The 27,592-nt window shown below is 44.4% G+C and overlaps 1 protein-coding gene, 1 long non-coding RNA gene and 1 pseudogene across 4 annotated transcripts; all 3 read left to right on the top strand.

Moving 5' to 3' along the window:
* The first annotated feature begins 13,925 nt into the window (after nucleotides 1–13,925).
* On the top strand, nucleotides 13,926–18,450 carry LOC136485582 (tropinone reductase homolog At2g29170-like; annotated as a pseudogene).
* A 1,733-nt stretch (nucleotides 18,451–20,183) lies between these two features.
* Nucleotides 20,184–20,846, top strand: LOC136489508 (tropinone reductase homolog At5g06060-like). The gene is made up of 3 exons (XM_066486122.1): nucleotides 20,184–20,285; nucleotides 20,443–20,523; nucleotides 20,607–20,846. The coding sequence occupies exons 1-3, from the start codon at nucleotides 20,184–20,186 to the stop codon at nucleotides 20,844–20,846; spliced, it is 423 nt and encodes a 140-aa protein (XP_066342219.1).
* Nucleotides 20,847–25,017: 4,171 nt separating this feature from the next.
* LOC136485580 (uncharacterized) lies at nucleotides 25,018–27,592 on the top strand. 3 transcript variants are annotated; one of them, XR_010766486.1, is made up of 3 exons: nucleotides 25,018–25,154; nucleotides 26,242–26,375; nucleotides 27,510–27,592. It is a non-coding gene; the product is annotated as an uncharacterized lncRNA (long non-coding RNA). The 3 variants fall into 3 exon arrangements; XR_010766487.1 differs by lacking the exon at nucleotides 27,510–27,592 and adding an exon at nucleotides 26,488–27,175; XR_010766485.1 differs by lacking the exon at nucleotides 27,510–27,592 and adding an exon at nucleotides 26,485–27,175.

Below are 27,592 nucleotides of genomic sequence, written 5' to 3'. Positions count from 1 at the left end.
TTTTCTGACCCACCAAATCTCACGGCTATACCCCCAAGGGGTCCGATTACGACGAAAGGGAATCGCCGTCCCCAGGACACACCATGAGCGACAAAAGAAGGCTAAGGCCCTTGGAGTCCTCCCATTCAGAAAAGCCTTTGAAGGAGTATTTTACTCCTCTGCAGGCTCATGGGCTACTATCGGGGACCAATACTAGGGTACCCGAAGAGGAGGAGCTAATGGTCATCAACATTGATTCATCCGAGCAGTCAAGAGCACGACTATAGCTCCAACCAACCCCCAAGTGCATAGGCTCCGCCTCACCCGACCATGGGGAGTGGGCTCTGCCCCGCTCGACCCTGAGGCCAAAGGCTTTGTCTCGCCTGACCCCGAGGCCATGGGCTCCGCATCGCCCGACCATAGGGGGTGAGCTTTGTTTCACCCGACCTCTGGGTCAAGGGCTCTGCCTCACCTGGCCTCTAGGTCAGGGGCTCCATCTCGCATGACCCCTCAGGCGTGGCTCCTGACGGAAGCCCATACCGCCACCAACCACTATGGGCCAGAAAGCACAACCCAAGGTCAAATTTCTAGCATCATGCTGGGAGCGGGCACATCTCAACATGACCCATGCCTGCGACATGTCACTCCAGGGAACTCACATCACCAATAGTGATGGACGTGTGGTCACTATGCTGCCTACTCCCTATACAGTCGCTAACTAGCATGCTGGTTCACCGCATCGCCCACTAGGGCAGAATGAGACGTTACAACCCGCTGACAATGCTAGGGCGTGGCATCAGCGGTGAATAGGCTCCCGAGGTGGAGCCATCCCTATCACCATCTGTAGTGTCGATGGGACTCGCACAAAGGAAAAGAAAGGCCCGACATTCCTAGAAGCCTTCCTCTCCTTGCCTCTTCTCCCTCTGTCTCTCTGTGTAACCTGCTCTTCCCCTTCGTCTATAAAAGGGGAAGCAAGACATCCTAGGATGGGGTCGGCTCACCACTCTACATGGCTGTAGACATCAAAACACACACCCTTACACACCTTAGGAGCACACACACATCAGAGACTTGGGACATATCCCTCTCTCGCTCGTTTATAACCCCTACTACAAACTTTTAGTGCCGGTAACACGAGCAGCAGTGACAAACTGGACATAGGGACTTTCTCCCCGAACCAGTATAAACCTCGTGTCCTCTAAGCACACCATCCGAGCCAGACACATAATACTAGAAATTTACTCGTCGGTGGTAACTCGAAACACCAACACTTTTCGTATATGAATTCTACGCTGCTAATATACATCCATATATACATACGTATAAGGTTCCGTTTGAGTATTGTACATAAATAACACACTAAAATGTATGAAACTAGATATATACAAATATTTCAAGAGGTTGTGCATGTATCAATATGTGCATATATAATAAAGTCACAAATGTACTCATGTCCTTGAGATTTCTTGCAACCCTAATTTTTCGTCGTTTGGCTACTAGGTATGAATTCTTGAGGGTCATAGTAGTACGCGCCCTTGGGATCTATGACCTACTCCAAAAGAAATCCAGACAATTCCTCTTGAATTGCTTTGATCTGGTCACATCGCAGGACCTTTTGCTTCCTCCATTCAATCTTTAATTCGAATGAAAGCAAAAGTATGAATATATATATATATATATATATATATATATATATATATATGATTATATATATCAACACAATGGTAATAAATAAATTGTGTATATTTTTACGTACTTTGAGGATATCTTCACTTGTTCTCCTTGAGTACTCCATGAGGAACTCGTAGACATAGTATCCACATAAGTTGTTCCTCGATCCCTGCTGCAGACACCACTTTACGAGAAAAAGATTCATCATCAACCAATGAAGCATGGTAATAATGAATTGAACTAAATAAAGGTGCAGTGACCTAGATAGTACTTACTGGGTATTGGACTATATGTAGAGGCACTTCCCAATTACCATAATGGTGTTTCTCGGTGAACTTTTTCCACGCACTACTCAACAAAATAAATAAATGGAGTTATATTATTAAAATGGCATAAGAGAGTATATAGAGTGTGCGAGACCGAAATTACCACTAGAGTATATTGAGGATTTCTTGGTAATCTGCTTGGGATTTTGTCGCTGAGTCAAAGATTTTTGCATGATTCCTGGTCATATCAATGACTAGCAGTATTGAGTGAAAGCTACATGTTTATACGTAGGCATAACTCATTAACTAAAGTTAACATGGAGTAAGCAAAATAAAATGGGCACAAGACATTCACACTCACTTGAAGCCGTATGGGAAGAGTATCAGTGTCTTGTTAGTGTTCTTATCTAAGAACCTGAACAGAAGCTTCTCTACTTGAGGTCGCCATCTATCATATGGAGTAACCCTGTCCTTGAATACACGATTCAAATCAATGAAACCAACCTCAGTCATTGCTTTTTTCTATAGTTTTAGCATCTCATATCTGCATATATATAGTACAATATATATAGTGTGAGGATAACTATATATGAACAATGAACTAACATGCAAGTTACTTCAATTCAATTGTAGAAAGAATCACTTACAGACACCAACAACTAACGAGAGATTTGTCGAGAGCATCTCGGTTTAATAGTTGGTGTAATTCGTTGAACTCAATATGTACAACGTCATAGCCCAAGTAATGCTCTGGTCTCACTCTGGCAACAAGCGATGCTACTTTGTCATTCTCGGTCACTTTTAAGTACCACTTGTTCAACAAGAACATCTGTGTACCCAGTGATGAGTAGTACTTAGGCTTGACAAGACTCTGGCCATACACATAGGTCTGGTAAATATCATAGTCGCCTATTGGTATCGATGCTCCCCCCATGAGTTGTTTAGCCGTGAGACCTATGGTGGCCATGAAGTCTTCAAGTGCCTGCTTCTTTATTGGACCACCTTGTGCATTTATGAAATCACCCTCAACAACTAGTGGGTCGATGATTGCTTAGATTGCTGCCCGAGCTGTGCAACATCTTTCCCTGCCCTCTTTGCTTTCAGCGACGCCTTATATGACTTGTCGAGAGAGCGTTCAGAGTCCGATAATGGTGAGGGCTTATGTGCATCACGCTGCTTTTTCTCGCACTCCTTGATTTTTTGCTTAGTTCTCGTTGAGCTATGTAGTGCGGCTTTGGTGGGTTTTTTCTAAAGTTCCAACCTCCTTGCTTTTGATTCTTCTAAACTTTTCCACCAGTTATCCAAATATTTTTGTGCCACCGCTTTTGATTCCTCTTCAGACTTCTCATAATGTAGCTTCTCCAGAGGGGGCTTTGTTTTACGACGGTTGGCTTTCTTCTTCACCGAGGGCAGGGGCCTCTTCTGGCTCTACAACGTGGGAGGCGGAGGAGGGGGAGACCTCCTTGGAGGAGATGGAGATGCAGCCATGCCATGGAATGTATCATCGTCTAGAGCACTCTGATGATCATCATGGGATGGAAGTGGACTCAGGTTGGGAGACCTGTGAGTACAAAAATGATTGGGAGTAAATGGTTATTACACGAGAAGCCAATAATTGAGAATGATTAATTATTTAAAAAACTGTTTCATTCACTTTCATCCGCACCTATCATGAGGTAGTTGAGGAGGAGGTGATGGTACCCTAGCCGCCGCACCTGGAATAATGATATAGCGCTTGTGCTGTAAAATGAATGAATGCTCTGCTTGTCCTAGGATCTTCTCCCCATCACTATCAGGAAAGTCAAGAGGCACTTCCCTATGGTCTTTGATAACTCTATCCACCGATACGCTATAATAGCTAGGTGGAATTGGATTCCCATGGATTATTGGTGTCTTGTCGGGGACCATAGGAGAAACAATACCGTGCGCCAACAAGACTGTGGCACTAGTATTCCCCAAGGGAATGTGCAGCTCATGTGGTGTCAAAGGCATGGTGATGTCATCCATGTGTAAGTGCTACAATGCTTCATCTTGATTTGGGAGCTCAGTGGAAGCACAGCTGCTTCTTAGCTGAGTGGGGCTAATGTTGATAGCATGCTCTGATGTTGATGACTGCCTTTGGCTACTCAACTGTAGTGCCACTTACCATTTGATTTCCTCTTGCATTCTTGCCTCCATGCTTAGTTCTCGCTCCTACAAATGAAGCACTGCCTCCTCCAACCTGCGGATCTGCTCTGCCTCCTCATCCTTCCTTCGCTGGCAGTTTCTATAGGTAGCGGCATCCTCGGGGAAGCCATGCCACCACAAAATTAACCCTTTGCATCATGTTCGCCCAGGGTGTTCAGGAGTCTAGAGGGCGTATGTGAGCTCATCCTTCTCTCAGTTGGGCACAAAGGCATCTATAATTTGGAAAAGTCTTTGTACTATTGTTCTGATTTGCTCACCAACAACCAGCTCCCCGGTCTCTGTGTCCAGTGATCCCCCATGCACGAAAAACCAATTGTTGGAGCGTTCGGGCCAATTGATTGAAAATGGATTTATCCCTTTGGCAAGCAGGTCTTCCTCCATTCTTTGCCACTTTGGAATGGCACTCAGGTAGCCACCTGATCCTGTTTTGTGATGGTAGCTTCTGTCACGCATTCTATTGGTTCCTTCTCACCCGTTCCTCACCCTCTTCTGAGGTCTTATACCTCACAAATTCAGGCCAGTCGTCCATCAACTTTTTGTACGGGCTATTTTCACTAAAATCTGGAGTTAGATTCTTTTTGACATATTCAATGTACAACTTCTACTTCTAGGTCTAGAATTGTGTGGCCATCTTCTTGAGAGCCCAACTTTTAACAAGATTTCTTAAATCTTCACCTACTGGTAGAGTGAAATGTGCAGTGATTGAATCCCAAAGAATGTCCTTTTCTCACTCGGAGACAAAACTGATCAGAGGATCATCCTTCCCCTTTTTTCCATTCACAGACGCTAATCGGGACCCAGTCCCTAACAAGAACCCCACAGTGGTTTATAAACTTCTTTGCATTGTTTTTTGGCAGGAGCGGTTTGTTGGTATTAGGATCGACTTCTGTGATTTTGTAGTGGCCCTCTAACGGTTTTGTTGGGCCTCGTACACTTTTCGTTGACGTCATCGATCCAGAGGGCTACGTACGTAGAAACACAAAGATTCAGTAATATATATATATATATACAAATTAATGGAATTATGTTTAATTTCATATATATAAGAGAGGCAAGATTATTAACAAATATACCTCGCCAACATTTTCTTGCATAGGATTTTCTTGCACAAGAGGTTCTTGCTCATCTTCAAAATTCAATAAGTATTGAGAGCCATCATCGAACTCCGGGTCGGCCTTGTTCTGGTTGTTGGGGCCATATTGAGTGTCGGCAATGATAATGTTAATCATGGCCTCATTCTAGTTGTAGTCGTCTTGCGGCTCGACCATCTTAATTACCACAACTATATATAAATGAAAACCATACACTAGTCATGCATATGCTAATTAATGAATAGAGCCAGGGCTCAAACTTACATAACTATGGAATTCAGGGTTATTATTTATGCCAAGCTCTAGTTAGGGTTTGCATGCACGGAACTCGATTAGGATATATATAAGGGTTTGGAGCGGAGCTCGGCCGGGTTAGGGTTATGAGTGAGTTCAAGATATTAGGATATATATCATGATCTACATTGGTGTATATAAATATATCAAAATTCGTGTCACACTAATTATGAAGAATCAAATTGAAATATATATAACTATAGAATTCAGGGTTATTATTTACGCCTTTGTTAGGGTTTGGAGCGGAGCTCGGCCGGGTTAGGGTTTGGAGCCAAGCTCAAGATATTACGATATATATCAACATTAATGTCAATATATCAAAATTTAGATATATATACCAAAAAAACCATAGCACTAATAAAAACAATCTTTTCAATTGTGACGAAGATTGTAATATATTTCTACAACTATATATTGTAGTACCCTACTACATTTTTTCTACAATTCATACCACTCAAAATTTTTTCTATATATATATATTTTATATTTAAGTAAACTACTACATTTTATCTATTTTGTCTACAAATAAAATTTATCTACTTTTTCTATGCAAAAAAAAACAATATGCACACACACACATCACGCACACACTGTTGCTCACATATAGCACGACGAGCATGAGCACGACGATGAGGACGAGCCCGAGCCCGAGCAGGGCGAGGAGATCGAGGATGACGAGCGTGTACCCACATGGAGCCAGCCGGGATGAGGTGCGCGTGCGCGTAGAGCTAGCCGCCAGAGAAGAAGGACGAGCTCGAGGCGGTGCTGGCCAGAGGTGATCTCGATGACGAGGACGACACGTGCGCGGCAACGGGGACGACGACTAGCACTCTGGTGAAGGGGACAACGGCTGCACGGTGAGGCGCACATGCACGTGGAGTTGGGGACAAAGTTGGCGATGACAAGGACGAGGATCGATGACGACGACAAGGGCGCGGCGGATCCAAATCAGATCTGGGCGAGGGCGAGGATGATGGCGGCAAATCCAGGTCTAGGCGCCACGCACGTATGGGAGAGGCGTGAGCCAGGCCGCTGGTAGAGAAGGTGAGAGATGGTAGAGGTGTGTGGAGGTGGCTGGAGGCGATGAGGAGCGGCAGCGGTGTGGTGGCTCTCGAGCGAAGAATGAAGATGATGGAGGGGGAGAAGAAGACGAGGCGATATATATTTGGGGACCTTTAGTGCCGGGTGAAGCCATGACCTGGGACTAAAGGATCTTTAGTCATGGGTGATGGTAAGAACCGAGACTAAAGGTTTGACCTTTAGTCCCGGGTGGAGCCACGGCCCAGCACTAAAGTTGTTTTTAGGCCGGCTGCGAAAATGCCGCCCACCTTTAGTCCCAGCTAGTTGATCCACCCGGGAGTAAAAGTAGGCTGCAGTTTGGCTTCCCGCCAGTTTCTAGAAGTTTTTCCTTTTTTATATATTTCTTTGATATAAATATGCAGGGAGTTGTTAATTGCATAGTAAATAAAATATTAGCCAAAAAATTACAAAAACATTCCTGGACCTGGTTTTGGATTATTATACACAACAAAAATATGTAACCAAAACTCTTTTGTTTTATCGTATAAATATTTAGCATAGTGTAAATAATAATCACAATTTGCATGATGCAAAAATGTACTACTTGATTAAAATCATTAAAACTATTGCTTTTCAATAGGAAATTAGTTTTCACATCTTATTAACGTTAATCATTTCATTTTTCATAACACATTCTCCACAGGAAATCCACCATCAAGCAGAAAATTCATTTAAACCGTAGAAAATATGAAAACACAAAAAAAAAATCTAAAGTCACAATTATTACATAATAGGTCTAATACATCACCATATCAAGCCGGAACAGCAATGAACTTCTTCTTGACGTATGTCCCTTGGTTATGATCGCGCCGTAACCATGGAGTGTCCTCATTATTTAGCAGGATGCTTGGGTCACTATTTATTGTGAAGGGCAGAATTCCATCATTCTTTTCATAATCTTCTGACATGTTAGACCTATCCTCGATTCCCATGATGTTTCTTTTCCCTGAAAGAACTATGTTTCGCTTTGGCTCATTGTCTGAGCCGTTGTCGTTGGTTTTCCCATATTTGGTTTGGTAGATATGTCCTTCACATAGAAAACCTAATACACATCCTTGGCTAAGACGAATGGTTTGTCGTTATATCCAAGATTGTTGAGGCCCACTGTTATCATTCTGTACTGATGGTCCACTGTTACCCCACCTCCGGTCACCTTCACCCATTGGCACCGAAATAAAGGGACCTTAAAATAAGGTCCATAGTCTAATTCTCATATCTCCTCTATGCGGCCATAATATGTTTTCTTATTCCCATTTGGGTCTGTGGCATCTATGCGGACACCACTATTTTGGTTGGTGCTCCTTTTATCTTGGGCTATCATGTAATATGTATTGTCATTTATCTCATACCCTTTGAATGTCAGGATATGCCAAGATGGTTCCCTAGAAAACAAGTACAGTTGGTCATCAAGACTCTTGTCACCCTGACATAGTTTTCGCAACCAACCACCGAAAGATTCCATGTGCCGACGCATAATCCAGGCTTCAGTCCTCCCCGAGAATTTGGATCATACAATGTCCTTTTGTACCTCGATATACGGATCCACCAAGGAGGAGTTTGTAGAACTATGTAGTGTGCTTTACGAAAATAATCATCCTCCTTGCCAATATATGCTTTCTTCTCTAGTGTTCCCTTTACACTTAGTCTTCCCTCATATCAAGATTCAGGAACACCAATCGGGTCGAGGTCAGGAATAAAATCAACGTAGATCTCAATGACCTCCTCTATTTCATAGCCCTTGGCGATGCTTCCTTCTGGCCGAGCACGGTTGTGAACATATTTCTTTAGGACTCCCATGAACCTCTCAATGGGGAACACGTTATGTAGGAACACAGGACCGAGAATACTAATCTCTTTGATCAAGTGAACTAGGAGGTGCGTCATAATATTAAAGGAGGATGGCAGGAACACCAACTCAAAGCTGACAAGACATTGGACCATGTCATTCTGTAGATTTGCTAGATGCGCTGGATTGATCGCCTTCTAAGAAATTGTGTTGAGGAATGCACATAGTTTCATGGTGGCTAATCGTACATTTGGAGGTAGACTCCCTCTCAATGCAACCGGAAGCAATTGCGTCAAGAAGCACATGGTAGTCATGAGACTTTAAGTTTAGGAATTTCTTCTCTGCCACATTTATTATCCCTTTTACATTCGAGGAGAAGACAGATAGGACCTTGATGCTGTTTAGGCACTCAAACATGCTTTCCTTCTCTTCTTTGCTAAGAGTGTAGCTGGCAGGACTTAAGTACTGGCGTCCATCATCCACCATCTCTAGATGTAGGTTCTCTTGTTCTTTCATACACTGCAGGTCCTGTCATGCTTCCACTGTGTCCTTAGACTTCCCAAACACACCCATGAAGCCTAGCAGGTTCACACAAAGATCCTTCGTCAGGTGCATCACGTTGATCGCGCTACGGACGTCTAGGACTTGCTAGTAGGGTAGCTCCCAAAATATGGAACGTCTTCTTCCACATGGGTGTGTGTCCGTTAGCATCATTCGAAATAGGTTGGCTGCCAGGTCCCTTCCCAAAGACTACTTGTACATCCTTGACCATATTGAATACATCCTCAGCACTACGGTTGTCAGGCTTTGTTTGGTGCTCTGCCTTACCTTTAAAATGCTTGCCTCTCTTTCTTAGGGTGTGATTTAATGGAAGAAAATGACGATGGCCTATGTACACGACCTTTTGATATTTTTTTAAAAAATATACCTTCCATGTCATGAAAACAATGTGTGCATGCATTATATCCCTTGTTTGACTATCCTGAAAGATTACTAAGAGCAGGTCAATCATTGATTGTTATGAACAACAATGCTCGTAGGTCAAAGTGTTCCTGTTTGTACTCATCACACACATGTATACCCGTGCTACTCCACAAAAGTAGAAGTTCCTCAACTAATGGCCTTAGGTACACATCAATGTCATTTCCAGGTTGCTTTGGGTCTTGGATGAGCTCTGGCATCATAATGAACTTCTGCTTCATGCACAGCCATGGAGGAAGGTTGTAGATACGTAGAGTAACAGGCCAAGTGCTATGACTGTTGCTCTGCTCCTCGAAAGGATTCATGTCATCCGTACTTAAAGCAAACCTTAAGTTTCTTGAGTCATCTGCAAACTTCAGGAATTCTCTGTCGATTGCTCTCCACTAGGACCCATTAGCGGGATGTCTCAACATATCGTCTACCTTACGGTCTTCTTTGTGCCATTGTAGCTACTTTACAAGCTCTTTGTTTCTGAACAAAAGTTTTAAGCATGGTATTATAGGAGCATACCACATCATCTTGGCATGGATGCTCTTCCTAGGATGTTCACCGTCGCCCTCAACATCACCAGGGTCATCTCGTCTGATCTTATACCGCAATGCATGGCATACCAGGCATGCATCCATATTCTCGTACTCCTTGCCTCGGTAGAGGATGCAGTCATTAGGACATGCATGTATCTTCTAGATTTCTAATCCCAGAGGGCAGATGACTTGTTTTGTTGCGTATATAGTGCCAAGCAATTCATTTGTCTTTGGAAGCATCTTCTTTGTGATAGTCAGTAACTCCCCAAATCCCTTATCAGATACACCATTATTTGCCTTCCATTGCAGCAATTCCAGTGTGGTACCCAATTTTTGTTGCCCCTCTTCGGCAGTCGGGTATAGCAATTTCTTGTGATCCTCTAACTTGATCTTCTCCTTATCACTTTTGTATTCTCTCTGTGCATCATAGATGCCCTGACCAAGATCATCATCGGGCTCATCTTCTGCCGCTACCGCTTCTTCAGCTTCCCCCATTGCAGTATCATCAAAGGCACCATATTCAGCAAAACCACTAATAATCATGTTGTCATCATCCCCTTCTTCATCTTCTTCCATTATAACACCTCTTTCTCCGTGCTTTGTCCAGCAAATATAGTTTGGCATGAAACCCGACATAAATAGGTGTTTGTGAATTTTCCTTGAGCAAGAATAATTCTCCTTATTCTTACATAGAACACATGGGCAGATGAAACCATTCCGCGTGTTTGCCTTGGCCACATTTAAGAAATCATGCACGCCCCTCATGAACTCTGGGGAGCGGTGGTTAGCGTTGTACATCCATTGCCGGTTCATCTGCATTACATGACGTACACCATATTAAAAACTTGTAATAACCCATATTATACAACATGCATGGTTTGTAGTTAATTAAAAGATCCAAAATATCCATTAATCAACATGATTAATTAATATCCTATACCACACAGTTGTTTCACGTACTCTCGAACATTAATTTATTAAAGCCTTGATACAATGTAGACAATCCCAAATAGCACTAAACAAACTAAACCTACAATGCACTTCAGCAGAATAAGGATTTCGCGACCAATTCCAACTAAAATAGACAGATCATTCTTCTGCTGGTTCAATGCCTCATCTTACACAGGTGCACTCTCATCAGCCGCCTTAGTCTCCTTTGCAAGAGATTTTTGGACGTGCTCAACATACTCTCCCACCCAGTACCAACCGTCACATGATGCATTGCCATCCCACTGAAATTACAATAACAAATCAAGAACTTTAATCAAAATCATCACGAAAAATGGCTACAAACCATAGCAAAACATGACAAAAAAAAATTACTCACTTCGTGATCCGAACACATATAGAGGATGCGCCCCTGGTTGGGACCCTTCTTCTTCAGCCTGTACTCCCTCACAATCTTCTACCCACACTTGCCGCACGCAATGAGAGGGAGGTCCGGCCTTAGTCTCTTAGGGACCCCATGTGAGGCCGAGGACCTGGATGCAGTCGCCATCTATGACTCTCTATACTCATTTTCATCAACTACTATAAGTTTCTCATTTTGTGAACCGTGAAATTAAATGAGCTATATACTAAAAAAACCTTTTATTTCTTAATTTCTAAACCTTGCATGAAATGAGGCAATGAAAGGTGCATACTAGTTTTGATGAGCTACTATAAGATTCCATCATCTACATATGCAAACTATCAAGTGATTTTGAGCTCAAACGACATATAAATAAAAAATATCCACCATTATTCCCAATCTAGAAAACCCAAAAATTCTCTATTTCTAGACCATGAAATGAGGCAATGAAAGGTGCATACTAGTTTTGATGAACTACTACAAGCTTCCTTCAACTTCATATTCAAACTATCAAGTGATTTCGAGCTCAAATGGTATATAAATAAAAAAACCACCATCATTCCCAATCTAAAAAACCACAAATTTCTCTATTTAAAGAACAAGAAATGAGCCATGCTAGTGATGAAACATGGGAGGATGAAGTTGGTAACATTTAGAACCGAAGAATGGATGGAGGAATGAAGTCTTCACCAATCCCGCAAGCATGAACTCCTTCCATGAGCAAGAACAGAGAGCAGGCAAAGAGCTTGAAATGGCTCCGGCTGGGGGAGGAAGAGGGAGAAAGTATATAGCCTGGGACATGTAATCTTGGTTTGTGGTATAAAACCGGGCTATAGGTAGAGTTCTAGTCTCGGTTGGAGCCACCAACCGAGATTAAAGGTTTAGTCACGGTTGGTAGCTCCAACCGGGACTGAAGGGTGACCTTTAGTCCCGGTTTGAACCACGAACCGGGACTAAAGGTCCCCTCCTGCTCTCCTCCTACAAAAGATGCGCCTCTAGCCGTTGGGCAGGGGACTTGAGTCCCGGTTGGTTGCTCCAATCAAGACTAATCCTGTCTTTAGTCCTGGGCCCAAAAATAGTTGGGACTAAAGCCTAGAACCGAAAGTCTGTTCTCTACTATTGTTATTCTCAGTGTCTTGTCATGTAGATTTCCACTTTCTAAACACCTTCTCTCGTTCCTTTCATGCAGTTTCTACTCCTATGTTTGTGATACTGTGCTCCTATCCCTGTCGTGTGTTTTTCTCCGTTCCTTCGTTAAAAAATATGAGCTCCAACCTGTCAGGAATTTAGGCATTTTCATGTTTAATTTAATATAGAAAAATAGTAGTAAATTCGTGACAACAAATATATGCACGTGTGAACTACTAGTGGCAACTATGATGAATATACTGATCATGTTTAAGAGCACAAAAACCTTACTGAATATAGAAATCGTAAGACTAGAAGTATACCCAGCGGAGGGACCTATGCTCAAGGCACCCGTGGCTCCATTCACATGAGTCGACATCGTATGTTGCTCGAAGTAGCGGACCACAGTCGATGCAGGACGATGTTCGCAATGCAGTCCCTCGAACGTCCACCGAGAAGTAGAAGATCCGAGGAAGAAAATGAAGACGTCGGCAGTCACCAGGAAGAAGCGAACAGTCACGGAGACGCTTCCCAAAAACCTGATCGACCGCACACCCGAGCAGGTGTCGCTATGCGGGACGGCGGTTCTGGACGCCAGCTCTCCCAACACTCCGTGCTCGCGGAGGATTGGGATGGGGAAACTCGGGAGCAACTCAACAGAAGAACGATGGTGCTGGATGTGTTGTGTCTCGTCTGCGTGGCTGAAGGCGAGCACACCTTTCTTATAGTCACAGAAGATGGAAGGTGAAGTGTAGAGAGGATGAACCTGGACATCATGAAATGTTCATGAATTACTAGTAACCTCAACCATAAATATGGGGGCTACTAGTAACTACAACCATAATCATGGGAGTTACTAGTAACCGCAGCCATAAATATGACCGTTACAAGTTCAGCCATCAACTACATTTCAGTCCACCACTTTATTGCACCTAGCATCTAATATAACCTTAGAATTTATTTGATTTAATTATTAAATAAAATATGGGCCGTGCCCGCATTAAATCTAACACAACCTTGATGTTTTGTTTTCATTGTTTTTCCTACATTGCTTTCGAAGTCATCTTCTTAAACTTTCTTTTGTTCTGAGTTCCTATAGGATTTGAAATATTAGGTCATTTCATTTCTCTGATTTTTCCTATTCTATGTTTTGTAAGTCCTTTGTTCAAAGGGAGCTCTATTATTTATACCTTCTATATAAGGTTCTATCAATCACCTAATCATTCCCATGAAGTCAGGAACCAGACCACTCAATGGGCCAAAAGCGATCTTTCGGGCTCAGACTCGGAAGATGAGAGGCTCTCGTGTCGGATAATAATTAAAACGAGAAGACACTGACCAGATGGTAGAGACGTGCCGCGCGCAGCAGCCGTGCAGCGTCTGCGTGGTGCATCTTTACTGACGTGTCTCTGTGGACTCTCGACTTGAACTGAACCGCACAATGGAACGGACTGTCACACAACATATTAATTAGTACTGTACAATGCAATTCAATACGACCCTGAAGATAATTATTTGACTAATTATATATTGTTCACCTGGGCGATATAAATAAGCGTTCAGGCGAAATGGCTAGCCCCCGGAGAGGGCCGGGATGGCAGCGAAGGCCAACGAGCGGTGGAGCCTGGCCGGCGCGACGGCGCTGGTCACCGGCGGGAGCAAGGGGATCGGCCATGCCATCGTGGAGGAGCTGGCATCCTTCGGCGCGCGGGTGCACACATGCTCCCGCAACGCCGCCAAGCTGGAGGAGTGCCGCCGTTGGTGGTCGGAGGAGAAGGGTCTGCAGGCCACCGTCTCCGTGTGCGACGTCGGTTTGCGCGCCGAGAGGGAGCGCTCATGGACACCGTCAAGGACGTTTTCGCTGGCAAGCTCGGCATCCTTGTAAGTAAGAAGCGCAGATGTGAACTACCCATGAATTGAATGAGTCCTTATAGAAGCATCGACGTTTTGGTTGCTTGGCAGGTGAACAACGCGGCGCAGGTGATCTTCAAGCCGGCGACGGAGTACACAGCGGAGGACTACGCGCGGATCATGGCGACCAACCTGGAGTCGTGCTTCCACCTCAGCCAGCTCGCGCACCTTCTCCTCCGGAAATCCGTCGTCACCGGTGGGGGAAGCATTGTCCACATCTCCTCCATTGGGAGCTACCTTGGCGCCCCCAACATGGAGATTTACACCACTACCAAAGGTATTGCATATTTGTATCTCTAGAGCCGGGGTAGTAGAATATATACAGAGTGACTAGTTCCCGGATGTCCGACGCACGCCCAGACCCACGCCCCGCGTCCATCCCCGCCGGAGGCAGCATACGTTCGGTGCGAGCTTCCTGCGCCGATGCACGCAGCACGGAGGCCCGCGTCCTATCCCGCCTGATGCGCCACGCCCATGCCCATCCTGCTCCACATCCCGGCCGATCTGCCGCGGCATCCCATCCCTGCCACTCTCGAGTCCGCAGCCTCCATCTTTGCTACAACAGGGAGCCGCAGTAGCCTGACCATCGAGGGCTTATGCTTCCTCCACACCTACATCCATATCTATTTTTGCAACACTTAATAAAACAATTGCGACATACGCCTGAAACGGATAAAACATTCAGAACATACACTTACAACATTGCCATTTGTAACATATGCAACATCCAGATGAAACACTGAAAAACAATCTCTTCAAACATGTGTGTATAGCCATAACAACATATGCAACATCTAGACCAATTTTTGTAACATCCAGATAAAACACTTTCAACATAAGTCTGAAAACATCTGAAACATTTAAAACGTACGCTTAAAATATGCGTGTATAGCCATAGCAACATATGCAACATCCAAATAAAACCCTTAAAACATACGTCTGAAACAACTGAAACACTTGAAACATGGACTTGCAACATGTCTGAAACACTTGAAACACAGTGTCGTCGGCTGTCATGCCCTACATAGTGGGAAACTGTGATGGCATAGGCCTCCCCTTCCTGCCGATGGAGTGAGGTGGATGGGGGCACAGGTACAGGTGCAAGCGTAGGCATCTGCAAGCGCATGCGCATGCCTCCCCTTCCACGACGATCGAGGTGAATGAGGGAGTGTAACACTTTGGGTGTTATGAGCTGACTCAGCACCTAAGTTAAGGTCGCGGAGAGATCAAGCCGAACATGTTTTCGAATTTTTAACAAGTTAGAACGCGTATGAAACGGGAAAGCGATCTCGGTAAAAAAAAAGAAGATATAACTTGTGTATAGTGTTTATGTAAAATGATGAGCGAATAGGGTAGATAAGAATGCAATTATAATTTTCGGAAGTGAATATTGTAACTAGGTTTTTTGGGAGCTCAACATCAAATCCGTGATTTAATGGGAACTTTCGTTGAATCGACAAGAATTTGGATTGTGTTTAAAATATCGTTTTGGAAGAATTTGGATTGTGTTTAAAATATCGTTTTGGATGAATTAAATTGAGTAAAATAGTTAAAAGGTCCTCATATATTTTGCTCCAATGGGTTAGTAGGAAGTTTGGGCTATTGCAGGGAGTACGGGTTGGTCGAGGTTAATAGGGTTAGGCCTTTTAGAAATAAGGGCAAAAGTGTTAAAAGTTGCTTAGCTCCAATCATAGCTTTCGACTTTTCGAAGTCAAAAAAAAGGAAGTAGACAATGCCGTTTTGACAACCAAATTCTAACAAAAATTGTTAGGCACCAACTTCACGTTCTTGTATTGTTGGTTGTCCCTAAGTGCGCACTTGAGCATGGCTTAGGTGGTAGTGGTGTTGGGTGTTACGATACCCTCGTAAATTTCCTCTAACTTCGTTAAAACGTGTCTGAATCGTGTCGTTGGCGCTCCGTTCATGAACGGACATTCAGAGCGACGAGCCCATGTTGGCATACATCTATCTTCTCCTCTAGTTGCTCCCTGCTCTTGGTGATTGCTTCACCAGATAGTTGGCACTGCAGGCTGTAGGATAGGGAAACTAGTTGAACTTTATGCAGGATCATTAGCAGTTTTTGGCTCACTTTAAAAACTGTGCTTAGCACCGTTGGTCCTGTGGGCGCGGTCACCATCCGAGCACGAGCGCTACCACAGCCGACTTCCAGCTGTGGCCGGGCCACTACCGCTGGCCAGCTTGCGGCTAGCTAACGCCACGCGGCCTTGCCCCGGGCGACGCCCGGCCCCAGTTGGCTAAGGCTAGTCCCGCTGCTGCACGCGCGCTGTGCTCGCACGGCTGGCCGCTGGGCCGCACTGTGGTTGCGGCTGCATCGCGCGATCGACGTAGTGCTCGCCCCGCCCCTCGTTCTACCTACCCCGCCTAGTCCTTAAGCTAGAACCTTGCCGTCATGTTGAGTCGAGGGCCGGACGTAGCGGCGATGGGATGCTTCCCTGCCCTGTTTTCCCCGCTAGCTGACATAGGCGATCTCGCTGGGTCCTGCCGCTTGTTGCTATGAATGTCGCGCCAAGCCGCCTGGTCTCATCACCCGTGTGCATGAGCTCGCTCTGCCACCACCGACCAGAGCCTCGCTTTAACACTCTCTACTGCTCGAGCTCATCCGCATGCTTTTCCCCACGACGTGGCCTCAGCCTAGGCACCGCGCCCCACCTTTCAAATTCGCCTAGCCCATGGTTTCTTCGCCCATCTCCTCATGTTAGTAAGTAGCAGGGAGAGCTAGCTAGCCACCTCAACCGCATCTGGCCACGGTAGAGTCCTATGCCATGACAATTCGGTGATTAGCTCGTCGTGGGCCATGTTCGCCGCCGTGACCTTGGACTGTGGAGGTAGGATTGGAGCGGTAATAGTTCAATTGCTTGTGGCTCTGAACTCGCCTTGACTCACGACCTCTGGTGCTCACGTGGTTTTGGCCACGAAACTCACCATCGGTGCAGTGGCGCGCCGGTGCTGCACTCAGAACGCCGCTGCGTGGATCGGTCACACGTGGCCAGGCCATCTCGGCACCCCTCCACCTCAGCCGCCACCGTAGCTCGAATCCCGGTGAGCTACTAGTGCTTATTCGCTAACCCCTTCCCTCTGATGGTGCCATAGGTCGTCGGGACGAACGCGCCAACGTCGCAATTAGCCGCTCACCACTACGGCTCTCGGCAATGCACCACCGAGCCTCTAACCACTGCCTACCCCTGAGGGTTTAGCCGTAGGTAGTGGTCGGTTCGTGGTTACTGTCGCAGTAAGTCTAGCGTGACTAGCGCAGCCACCCCGTTGCGAAGGCAGCTCTTTCCGAGGTGTTTTGTGCAAAGACCTAGTCTAGAGAAACAGTACCTCGCTGGGTTGTTTGATTTCTAAAGAGAACAGGCCCTCCTTTGCAAAAAAAAAAAGGTCGCGCGCACGGGCTCCCCCGCCTTGGGCCGTTGCTGGGCCAGTTGTTGCGCGTGGTCATGCCTCGTGTTGGGCTGCTGGCTCGAGTAAGTGGCCGCCGGCCCTTTTCTTTTTTAAAGTGTTTCCTAATTTAATTGCTAAAAGCAAACATGTAAATTCAATAGAAAATTTTGTAGTTAACCAAAAATTATGAAACCAATTTATTAAGTTTATAAAATTATGATCCAAGTGCTAGTATATTTTATTCACCTAGTTTCATAATACTTTCAAGAGTAACCTAATTAATTTAAATACTTAATATTACAAAAACACAAACTTGTAGAAATTGCTGTGGCAAATTGGTAGTAGTGTTGGCTCTGGAATTTTACACCAAAATCCTAACATTTTTAGGTGCCTACAGTAATTTTGCTGCTCCAGAATAATTGTTTTGCTAGGATAGCTAATGAGCCCTAGTTCGAATATATATATATATATATATATATATATATTAAACAAAATAAAGAAATACTTTGAAATGGTATAACTAAAATACTGTGGTAAAATAGCGCGTTGTCAACAACATGAGTACGCAGCTTAGTACGTTAGTCATTGAAGCCAACTGGTTGGCTTAGCAATGTAATCATATTTTAGAGTGGCGATTGTCATGATTATTTACGTTTCCTCGCTACATTCACGAATATCATAATAGGAACCATGATGGATCATTGAGTTGACTGGAGTAGCAGAAAAGATGGCGTTGGATGACCATGTCGCCACAATGGAATGCTAACTGTTGGTTATATCCTACCCAGGCAAGCCCCGGTGCAGAACCCCTATTATTCTGCACTTTAATTTATGCTTGTGCATTAAGTTTTAAGGAGTTGAATGAAAACCACTTGCATATATATATCCTTATCCTATGAGTCCTACTAGTATGTCAGAATCATGTAGATGGCTATGCTATAGGATTCAGTAGAAGTCGAGTGATTATCTGTCACTCGTGAGAGATAGGAATGATATTATTTTTGTTATTATATTACTATCACATGGAATGTATATGGATGATAATTGGAGACCGGACGGAAAGGTATTTTGGATTTGGACTTGGTTAGGCATTCGAGCGAGGCTCGAATTGCATTTGTTTCGCCTATGTTGATTGAGAACTGTCCGTTGCTGTGGATGGTAGTAAGGTCACAAACTTATTATCCTGAGCACATACTTGCTTGTAGGAGCGGGAAGGCTCGTTATGCTCTTATCGTGGGTTCCGGCTCTTTCCGGACTGACTGATTGGAGGCGGGGAAAGTTGGAGGTCTAAACACCATACTGAAACCGGGTCTCAAGTGTGGGGGCTTAGAGTCCAAGTTTGGAAGGGGACCTGGACCCCTTGACAGGAGTGGAATGGGTTGGTCTTGTTTGTGCCTAGGGTAAAATGGAGCGTGTATTTTGGGGTACCCAGCTGGGATACATTGATTCACGAATCGCCGTTTCCGTGAGACGGTACGACTTGGCTATGGTCTAGCACCGTAGTAAGAGCTAGAATATGAAAGATGATAAAATAGTTCTGATTGCTCACCACCTACTTGAAAATAGCATAGGAGCTTACATAGAATGGATAGTTAATGAACTAATGAGGACTGCTAATAAAATTTAATATAAGGACACACGTTTAGAAATGCTTCCATAGATGCAAGAACCCACTAGCCAAATAAACCTTGCATGTCCTTGGAGTCTTTTATTTTTCTGCTGTCGGGTAAGTCTTTCTGAGTACAATCAAGTACTCAGGGTTTTATTTCCCCTGTTGTAGGTGATCGGAGGATACACAGAGCTGACTCTAGTGTGTGGAAACCTCTTAGTGGGCTCAGAGAGGATTTCTTTCACGCTACAACCGTAGTGTTTATTTATAACCCTCACTAAAGATTTTTATAATAAATGATGTAAAATCTACTAGCATCTCTCGTATATAAATGTCAACTATGTTAATACTCCAACATGTCATTAAATTAATCTTTGTTTCCTCTGTAACTCTGATAACATTGTTATATTCTATTGTTATAATCAATTGAGGTAATATTATGTTACTGTAATAAAGTGATGTAGGAAATAGTTTAAGAATTTTGTAAGCTTTATTCTCTTATTTATGATTCTAATAGAAAATATGGATTTTTGAGTTCTCCTATGGGTGTGCTTGTCGGCACATCACGATTTAGTGCAATCTCTTAGCTATTTAGTGTCTAATGGAAGACAAATATTTTTGAGAGGATATTATATTAGTTGGTTCTGTCACAGCACGTGGGCTGGAGTGAGCGCGTGGGTGGGTGAGGCGCGAGGCACGCGGACCTAGTAGCGTGGTCAACGCGGGCGGGGTGCGCGGTGGGGCGCGCGGAGCAGTGCATCCAGATCATTATCGGGATATATATCTATATATAATAGTTACCAAGGTAAAAAAAAAGAGAGAAAGTGATAGCTGACCTTAGTAAGCACAGACATTTTTAATCTTTTTTTGGTACTTTTGGCATGGAGTTGTTAGACATAAATAGAATGAGTCGTGTAGGAGCGATGAACCAGCTCACAAGGAGTCTCGCTGTCGAGTGGGCCTGCGACAAGATTTGTGTGAACTGCGTCGCACCAGGCACCGTGGTCACTGACATGGACAAACAAGTACGTACACATACAAGCTTTGTTTTTTTTATTTGAAGCGCATTAATTGCGTTTATTTAAAAAACACACCTATAATAATTATTATTTTAATCATTTCTCCCGATTTGAATTTAACCGTCTCAGCTCTCACCGTGTTAACTTGTGGTTCACACAACAGGTCCCGGTTATCCTCGAGAAAGAAGGTCGGTCGCGTATTCCGATTAGAGCGAGGCTAATAATACAGCCTGCTGGCTGTAAGGTTCTTTGTAGTTTTTTCTTAGTCCACTTATATAGTAGTTAGCTTTTTACAGTTAATATATGATCCACTTGTTTCTTTTACAGATTTTTTTGGTTCTTATACCCAAGTCGGTTGTAAGCTTACAGCCCGCTTCTCCTTTCTCTCCTCCCCTCTCCCTTCCACCTCAACATTTAGTCGGCTTACAGCATGTTATTATACTCGCTCTTAAGAGCGGGGAGCCAGAGGAGATCGCGTCAGTGGTGGCGTTTCTGTGCATGCCGGCGGCGTCCTACGTCACCGCCCAAGTCATCTACGTCGACGGCGGCCGGACCATAAGCGCCTGAGGAGGAAAAATCACCGATCACGCGACGAATACGAATACAACCAATATGCGGCAGATAGAAAATTCTGAGTTTTGCTGCGGTAGACCTCTTTCTAAAAACTGCACGGATCCCAAAGCCCACTTATTTAAATAATAAAGTAATTACTGTTTTTAATCGGGCTGGGCCAGCCCGGCCAGCGGTGCTCAGTCCAACCCAGATCGTATGAATGTACAAGACCGGTTCGTCGTTTCGGCAATCATTATTTTGACGCCCTGAGCGGCCACGACTCGCCGTGGTTGCCGAATCTCTGGTGTGTGCTGATGCCTTTCAGGCTTCCGATGCTGCCGGTGACCGGCGACTCTCTGCCCGTCGTTGCTCACTCACTCGTCCTACCACGCCAACCATGCCGCTTTCCCAAGCCCTGGTGCTTGGCGGGCATTTTGGTGCCGCGCCGCAGCTCCTTTGTTGGTGGCGAGTTCGCCGGGGTCCTCACCATCCGAGTGATATCTCCATCAGTAGTTTCTAAAGCCCATATGCCTTCACGGCTTCACATCCAACCTCTCCTCACGGCAGTGAGCCTGCCAGCGCAAATAACTCATTTTGGGCATGACTAAAGCGGTTATCAATTAAATTCATCGAATTGTGCTATACTCATGACGTATAGATGCTGATAATCTTCGAGCTTTCGTCGAATTATTATGTGCCAACTCTGCCATAGTTTGGTAGTATTACACTACTTCTGTTCAAGTTCAAGAGCATGACATTGACGATGACGACGAGGGCCAGCAACAGAGTGCAAGCAAACGAGGGTGAAATCGGTGAGAGCATGGGACAGAGGCACAGAGTTGGCAAATTCTAGCAATGCGCGCCCTCACTCGTTGCAATGGGTAATCGCCATATCCAGATGACCGCCGCCGGCATGCGAAACGAGAACTGCTCCAGCACAGGCTAGGCACGGTGAGGCATTGGGCTGACCAAATAACTAATAATAATTTAGTAGTAACTAATTAAAAGGCTGCTTTGGGATTCGTGCATCTTTTAAAAAGAGGTCTACCGGATCGCTTCTCAAAAACAACGATGTATAATAAGCGCTAGAGCAGGAAAATCACCGATCACGCGATGAATTAAGACAGACAAGCCGGACATGCTCCTCCGTCAGCAAGGCTATCCACGTCGCCCAAAACTCCCCCAGCCGTCTGATCTTGAATCGTGTGGCTGTGATTGCTCGGATCGGATTTCACTGGAATCAGCTTCCGCCGCTCCTTAGTGGCTTCCACCGGCTTCTCGTCTGCTTCTCGTCTACGAACATGCTCCTCCGCCAGCAAGGCTATCCACGTCGCCCAAAACTCCCCCAGCCGTCTGATCTTGAATTGTGTGGCTGTGATTGCTCGGATCGGATTTCACTGGAATCAGCTTCCGCCGCTCCTTAGTGGCTTCCACCGGCTTCTCATTTGCTTCTCGTCTACGAATTCTCTCAGCGTAGTCCGGCTTCTACTCCAGAGCCAGCCCAGCGAATATATACCGCGGCTTCTGATTTTGGGTCCACATAGTCGGCCTCATCTCTTCCCCGTCCTCCCCCATTCCTCCCGCGGCTCGCACGGACACCGCCGCCGCCCGCCCGCCCGCCGCTCGCGCCCCCGCTGCCGCTCCCGCCGCCGCTCGCGCCTCCCCTTCCTCTCCTTCTCTCCCATGGCGACGCACCGGCTACGGCCACGCCGCTGGTCGCAGGTGCAGGTGGTGCGCAGCCCCGAGGCGGCACGGCCGGCGACCGGCGTGGAGGCCGGCGCGGGTGGCTCGGCGACGACCCGCCGCGACCAAGCCCTAGGTAAAGGCGGCCTCCCTCCCTTGCTCCTCCACTCCTTCACACTCGGGCACCTGGGTCAACCGGGGATCTGCATGCTTCTCGTCCACCTTTGCTAGGGTTCATCTGGGGCCTCCATGACCGGATCCAGCGCCTCCATGGCCGGATCTGTTAGTTCCCCCACAGGATTTGCGTCTGGCGTTGAGGGATGCGACATGGGGGCATCCTGCAGCGTTATGGGCTCTAGGATCTGTGCTTGTCGGCGTATGGCGGCCTGTGCAGCCTTGCCCGCTGATTAGCATGAGCGTAGAGCACCGACAGCTCCGGGCTGCCGCGTCGGCGGCTGGTCTGGAACTGCTGCAGCCCGCCGTCTACTCAGGCGTGGCCGCTGTCTGCTCAAGCGTACAGTGGTTGCAGCCATGTCATGCGTACACCTTGATGTGGAGAAAGGTTTGTGCGATCAACACTTGAGCACCCTAGCAGTTTGTATGTAGCAGGCAGGTGTTGATTGAATCCAAGATTAAAGATGCCCGGTGCCCTTTGATCTAGGCGAGAGGTAAGATATAGTGCGGTGTAAGCTTAGAATGATTACTTATATTAAATTTTATTGTTACAGATTGCTCCATCAAATGTCTCTTGAGGTTGTATTGAAAAATTTAGAAGTAAACTGATAAGAAGCAGGTGTTCAAATGCTTCTTATGATGAAGTAAACTGATATTCGCTGGGCTGGGTTGTATTGAAAAATTTAGAAGGGTACCTACTGACACATAGAAACAAGTTGAGTTTTATATTAAAAAGTCTGTGTTCTATTTTGCATTTGCACATCCAAAATGATTTCGGTATTAGCAGAATGAAATTTGGGTGTGCATGCTGCTGCTTGGCTTCCCTGCTTTCTTTTTCAACTGTATGCCAATTGATGCTTTTGTTTGCCGCATGCCAACACTTGGGGTACCGTATGATTTATGTTTGATTTCAGATTGTGCATATGTCTTCAAGTTACTTTAATCAATATTCCATCTATTTGGACTAGATTTCTCACATCCACATGTTCAGTTGACCAAATATTAACTGATTTGTTGTTGCTTATTGACATGGCATATTTACATAGTACAGATATAGATGTGCTTGCCCTATTATTAGTCCTAATGATTATAGTTACAAATATTTGTTTACTCTACACATGGATGTACTGTCTATTAGTCCCTTCTTTTATAAAATGAAACTGCAGTATAGCACCCATTTAGTATTATAATGACCTTCAAAGAAAAGCTGGCTGACAGGTTCATACTTTTTTTGTTTTTCCCCTGTTTCCTATATGGAATTTTCCTTTTTCCTTTTAATGTGTTATTTTTAGACCTTACCATCTGCTTGCAGTCACAGCACCTATTGCATGTGCTACCTATAGGATTCAGGTACACTAATCATCCCTCAGCACTCATTACCTTAACAGTATAGGTTTCATACAGACTATAACTCATTCAGAAACACACATACCTAGATTGATGAACCGGTAGCTTCTGACTCAAAACAAAGATGGAGAGTTCACAGAGCAAGGATGTGCCCACGTCTCAAGCTAGCCATGTATAATAACCATGCTCTTGTGTACAGCATCGCTATCAATGTACAAAAGCACCTATTAATGTAACGTAGATCCTCTGCTTTGCACTGTAAATCAGGTGACATAAGGCTATGCCTTTGTTTGTGTTTGTAAAAGCACAGCCATCTCCAATCCTGACTCAGACCACTATCTGTACAAATATTTCAGTGTAAGCATAGTAATGCTTTATCTTAACACCGCGTTGTTTCCTTATATATTTGAACTTTTCCATGTGCATGTTACAACCATAATCTATTTAACCAAAAGTCCAACCATACTACATCGGCGTTAGGTTTCCTGAATTCGCAGCCACAAAGGCTCTTACTGCTAACCGATATGCATATAGGGAGCAATAGGCGATAGTAGTGTAACATTGAGTTAACCAATATTTGGGTAGGGCAAAGACATGCCTTTGGGTTACATGTCGTTCCTTACTGACTGAATCGACGCTATTTGTTTGATGCAGGATCAGCCATTTCAGAATGACATCTTTTATGTAACATGGTTTCGATCTGCTATTTTCCTGTCTATTGCGTATAGGGAGCAATAAGCAATAGTAGTGTAACGTTATCTTTTACTTGCTGTTTGTTTGGTGACCATATATATTTTTTTGGGAAATTAGGACAGTCTTTTCTGTATAGTGTTCCTCTAAATTATAATCTGATTTCTGTCATCTATTGGGTTTCGCCTAAACTATTTCATATGTTGCTGCAAGCACCGTTTTATTTTACGATTCATGCCCTTTGTGTATTAACCTAATTTGCTGTTGCTCTTGCTATTATTATGAGATAATACAGGTTCCTCAGTGTGCATCGCTGTCCTGGGTTGGATTATTTCGCTCTGCTAGACAGAAGGTGCTACGTCATGCTCAGTTGGATAGCTGTTCGGTGTTCCTCAAGATCCTCTGTACTTGATTCCTGCTTGCTCTCAGGTAAGAGTGGCTCATCCTTGTATGCACACCTATTCTGCAAAGCAGTGCTTCTTATGATGAAGTAAACTGATATCGGTCTCCTTTCTTTTGGGTTATGCAAACACATTAGAAGGACGCGGTCGCTTCTTACGGCTGTCTGGATATCGACACTAGTTTTAGTTTTGGCTCCGCACGAAGGCTTTGCCAAAAAAAATTTACATCTGCAAAATTCCCACCAAAAGTTTTTTTCTCGGCAAACAAATTTTTTATTTGGCAAACCCAGCATTGGCATCATGTTTGATTTATGTTTGATTTTCTACACGAGTAACATAGCCGAGGGCCACTGGTGATGACGAATTGGACATTATAAGTCATAAAAATTATTTGGACTGCTTTCAAAATTAGTTTTTTGCTGTTATACATGGGTTCACTGCTTTCTTTTTCAACTGTATGCCAATTGATGCTTTGGTTTGCCGCATGCCAACACGTGGGGTACCGTATGATTTATGTTTGATTTCCTACACGAGTAACACAGCCAAGGGCCACTAGTGAGGACGAGCTGGACATTATAAGTCATAAAAATTATTTGGACTGCTTTCAAAATTTGTTTTTTGCTGTTATACATCTAAGGCTCTTACTGCTAACCGATATGCATATAGGGAGCGATAGGCGATAGTAGTGTAACATTGAGTTAGCCAGTATTTGGGTAGCGCAAAGACATGCCTTTGGGTTACATGTCATTCCTTACTGACTGAATCAACACTATTTGTTTGATGCAGGATCAGCCATTTCAGAATAACATCTTTTATGTAACATGGTTTCAATCTGCTATTTTCCTGTCTATTGCGTATAGGGAGCAATAAGCGATAGTAGTGTAACATTATCTTTTACTTGCTGTTTGTTTGGTGACCATATATTTTTTTAGGAAATTAGGACACTCTTTTCTGTATAGTGTTGCTCCAAATTAGAATATGATTTCTGTCATGTATTGGGTTTCGCCTAAACTATTTCATATGTTGCTACACGCACCGTTTTATTTTATGATTCATGCCCTTTGTGTATTGACCTAATTTGCTGTTGCTTTTGCTATTGTTATGAGATAATACAGGTTCCTCGGCGTGCATCGCTGTCCTGGGTTGGGTTATTTCGCTCTGCTAGACAAAAGGTACTACGTCGTGCTCAGTTGGATAGCTGTTCGGTGTTCCTCAAGATCCTCTGTACTTGATTCCTGCTTCCTCTCAGGTAAGAGCGTCTCATCCTTGTATGCACACCTATTCTGCAGACCAGTGCTTCTTATGATGAAGTAAACTGATATCAGTCTGCTTTCTTTTGGGTTCTGCAAACACATTAGAAGGACGCGGTCGCTTCTTACGGCTGTCTGGATGTCGACACTGGTTTTAGTTTTGGCTCCGCACGAAGACTTTGCCAAAAAAAATATTTCAGATCTGCAAAATCCCCACCAAAAGTTTTTTTCTCGGAAAACAAATTTTTTATTTGGCAAACCCAGCATTGGCGTCATGTTTTCTTCCAACTCATCATATATAGCTATTTTGAGGGATATTGCACAGCAATGTTGCTTACCTTATATATCTTGTATACATGAGGTGATACAGGATGGGACACATCTTTATGGTATATAGATTGAACTGCCATCCATTGTGCTTCACACCGGCCGCCGCACATTGTTTTTTTTGGGGTCATCCACATTTAGATGAGGCTTTAGCGTATGAGGCCGCAGCGTTCCAAGCTATTGTTGCTTTGCAAAGGCTATATGGTTCGGCTGCTGTTGATTATAGTGTGCATGGATTACATATGTATAGAGCTATTGCCCAGCGGCTCCTCCCAATTGCAAATAGGGGTACACAACTTGCTAGATTGGTAATAGCAGCCTCAGAACACCCAAATGTGCTTTTGCCTGCGCTCGAAGTTTGTGCACGGCTCCTGTTAGATGAGGTCGCGGCTATTCCGCACGGTAGTGCTGTTTAGTGTTTCTAGGCTATGCCTTCTTAGACTGTCTCTCTGTAATAATTTCTTGCTTCTATTGTAACTACAGCTTCGTAAAGCAAAAAATCATATTCAATTGTGGAACTATGTTTTCGCGTTTTGTTACTTACATCTGGTTTGCTACTGAAGCCATGGTCGCGCTACCACATTCTGCCATATAGACGCAGATTCCTGAGTTATAGCTGTGTCCAAAATTTTTTACTGCACACCTAATTTGTTCATGCCATTTATGGCCATTTACCTTTTTTTCGAAGTACCTGCTTCATACCTTTTTCCGTGTTAAAACTCCCATCTCTCTATATTACTCATATTATGTGTCAATCATGTATTTTTTCCCTCCAAAAAAAATATTCCGTTCATGTCTCTTCATAGTAAGATGCACAGCCAGCGAAACCACATGGAGTAGCCGCTTCCTATGGATGCACAACAGACATGTATGTAAAATGCACTTTGTT

The sequence above is a fragment of the Miscanthus floridulus genome, chromosome 10 (genome assembly GCF_019320115.1).
Source record: "Miscanthus floridulus cultivar M001 chromosome 10, ASM1932011v1, whole genome shotgun sequence".
NCBI classification, from domain to species: domain Eukaryota; kingdom Viridiplantae; phylum Streptophyta; class Magnoliopsida; order Poales; family Poaceae; genus Miscanthus; species Miscanthus floridulus.
The sequence above is the reverse complement of the archived record's forward strand: the minus strand, read 5'-3'. Positions and strand labels throughout refer to the sequence as shown.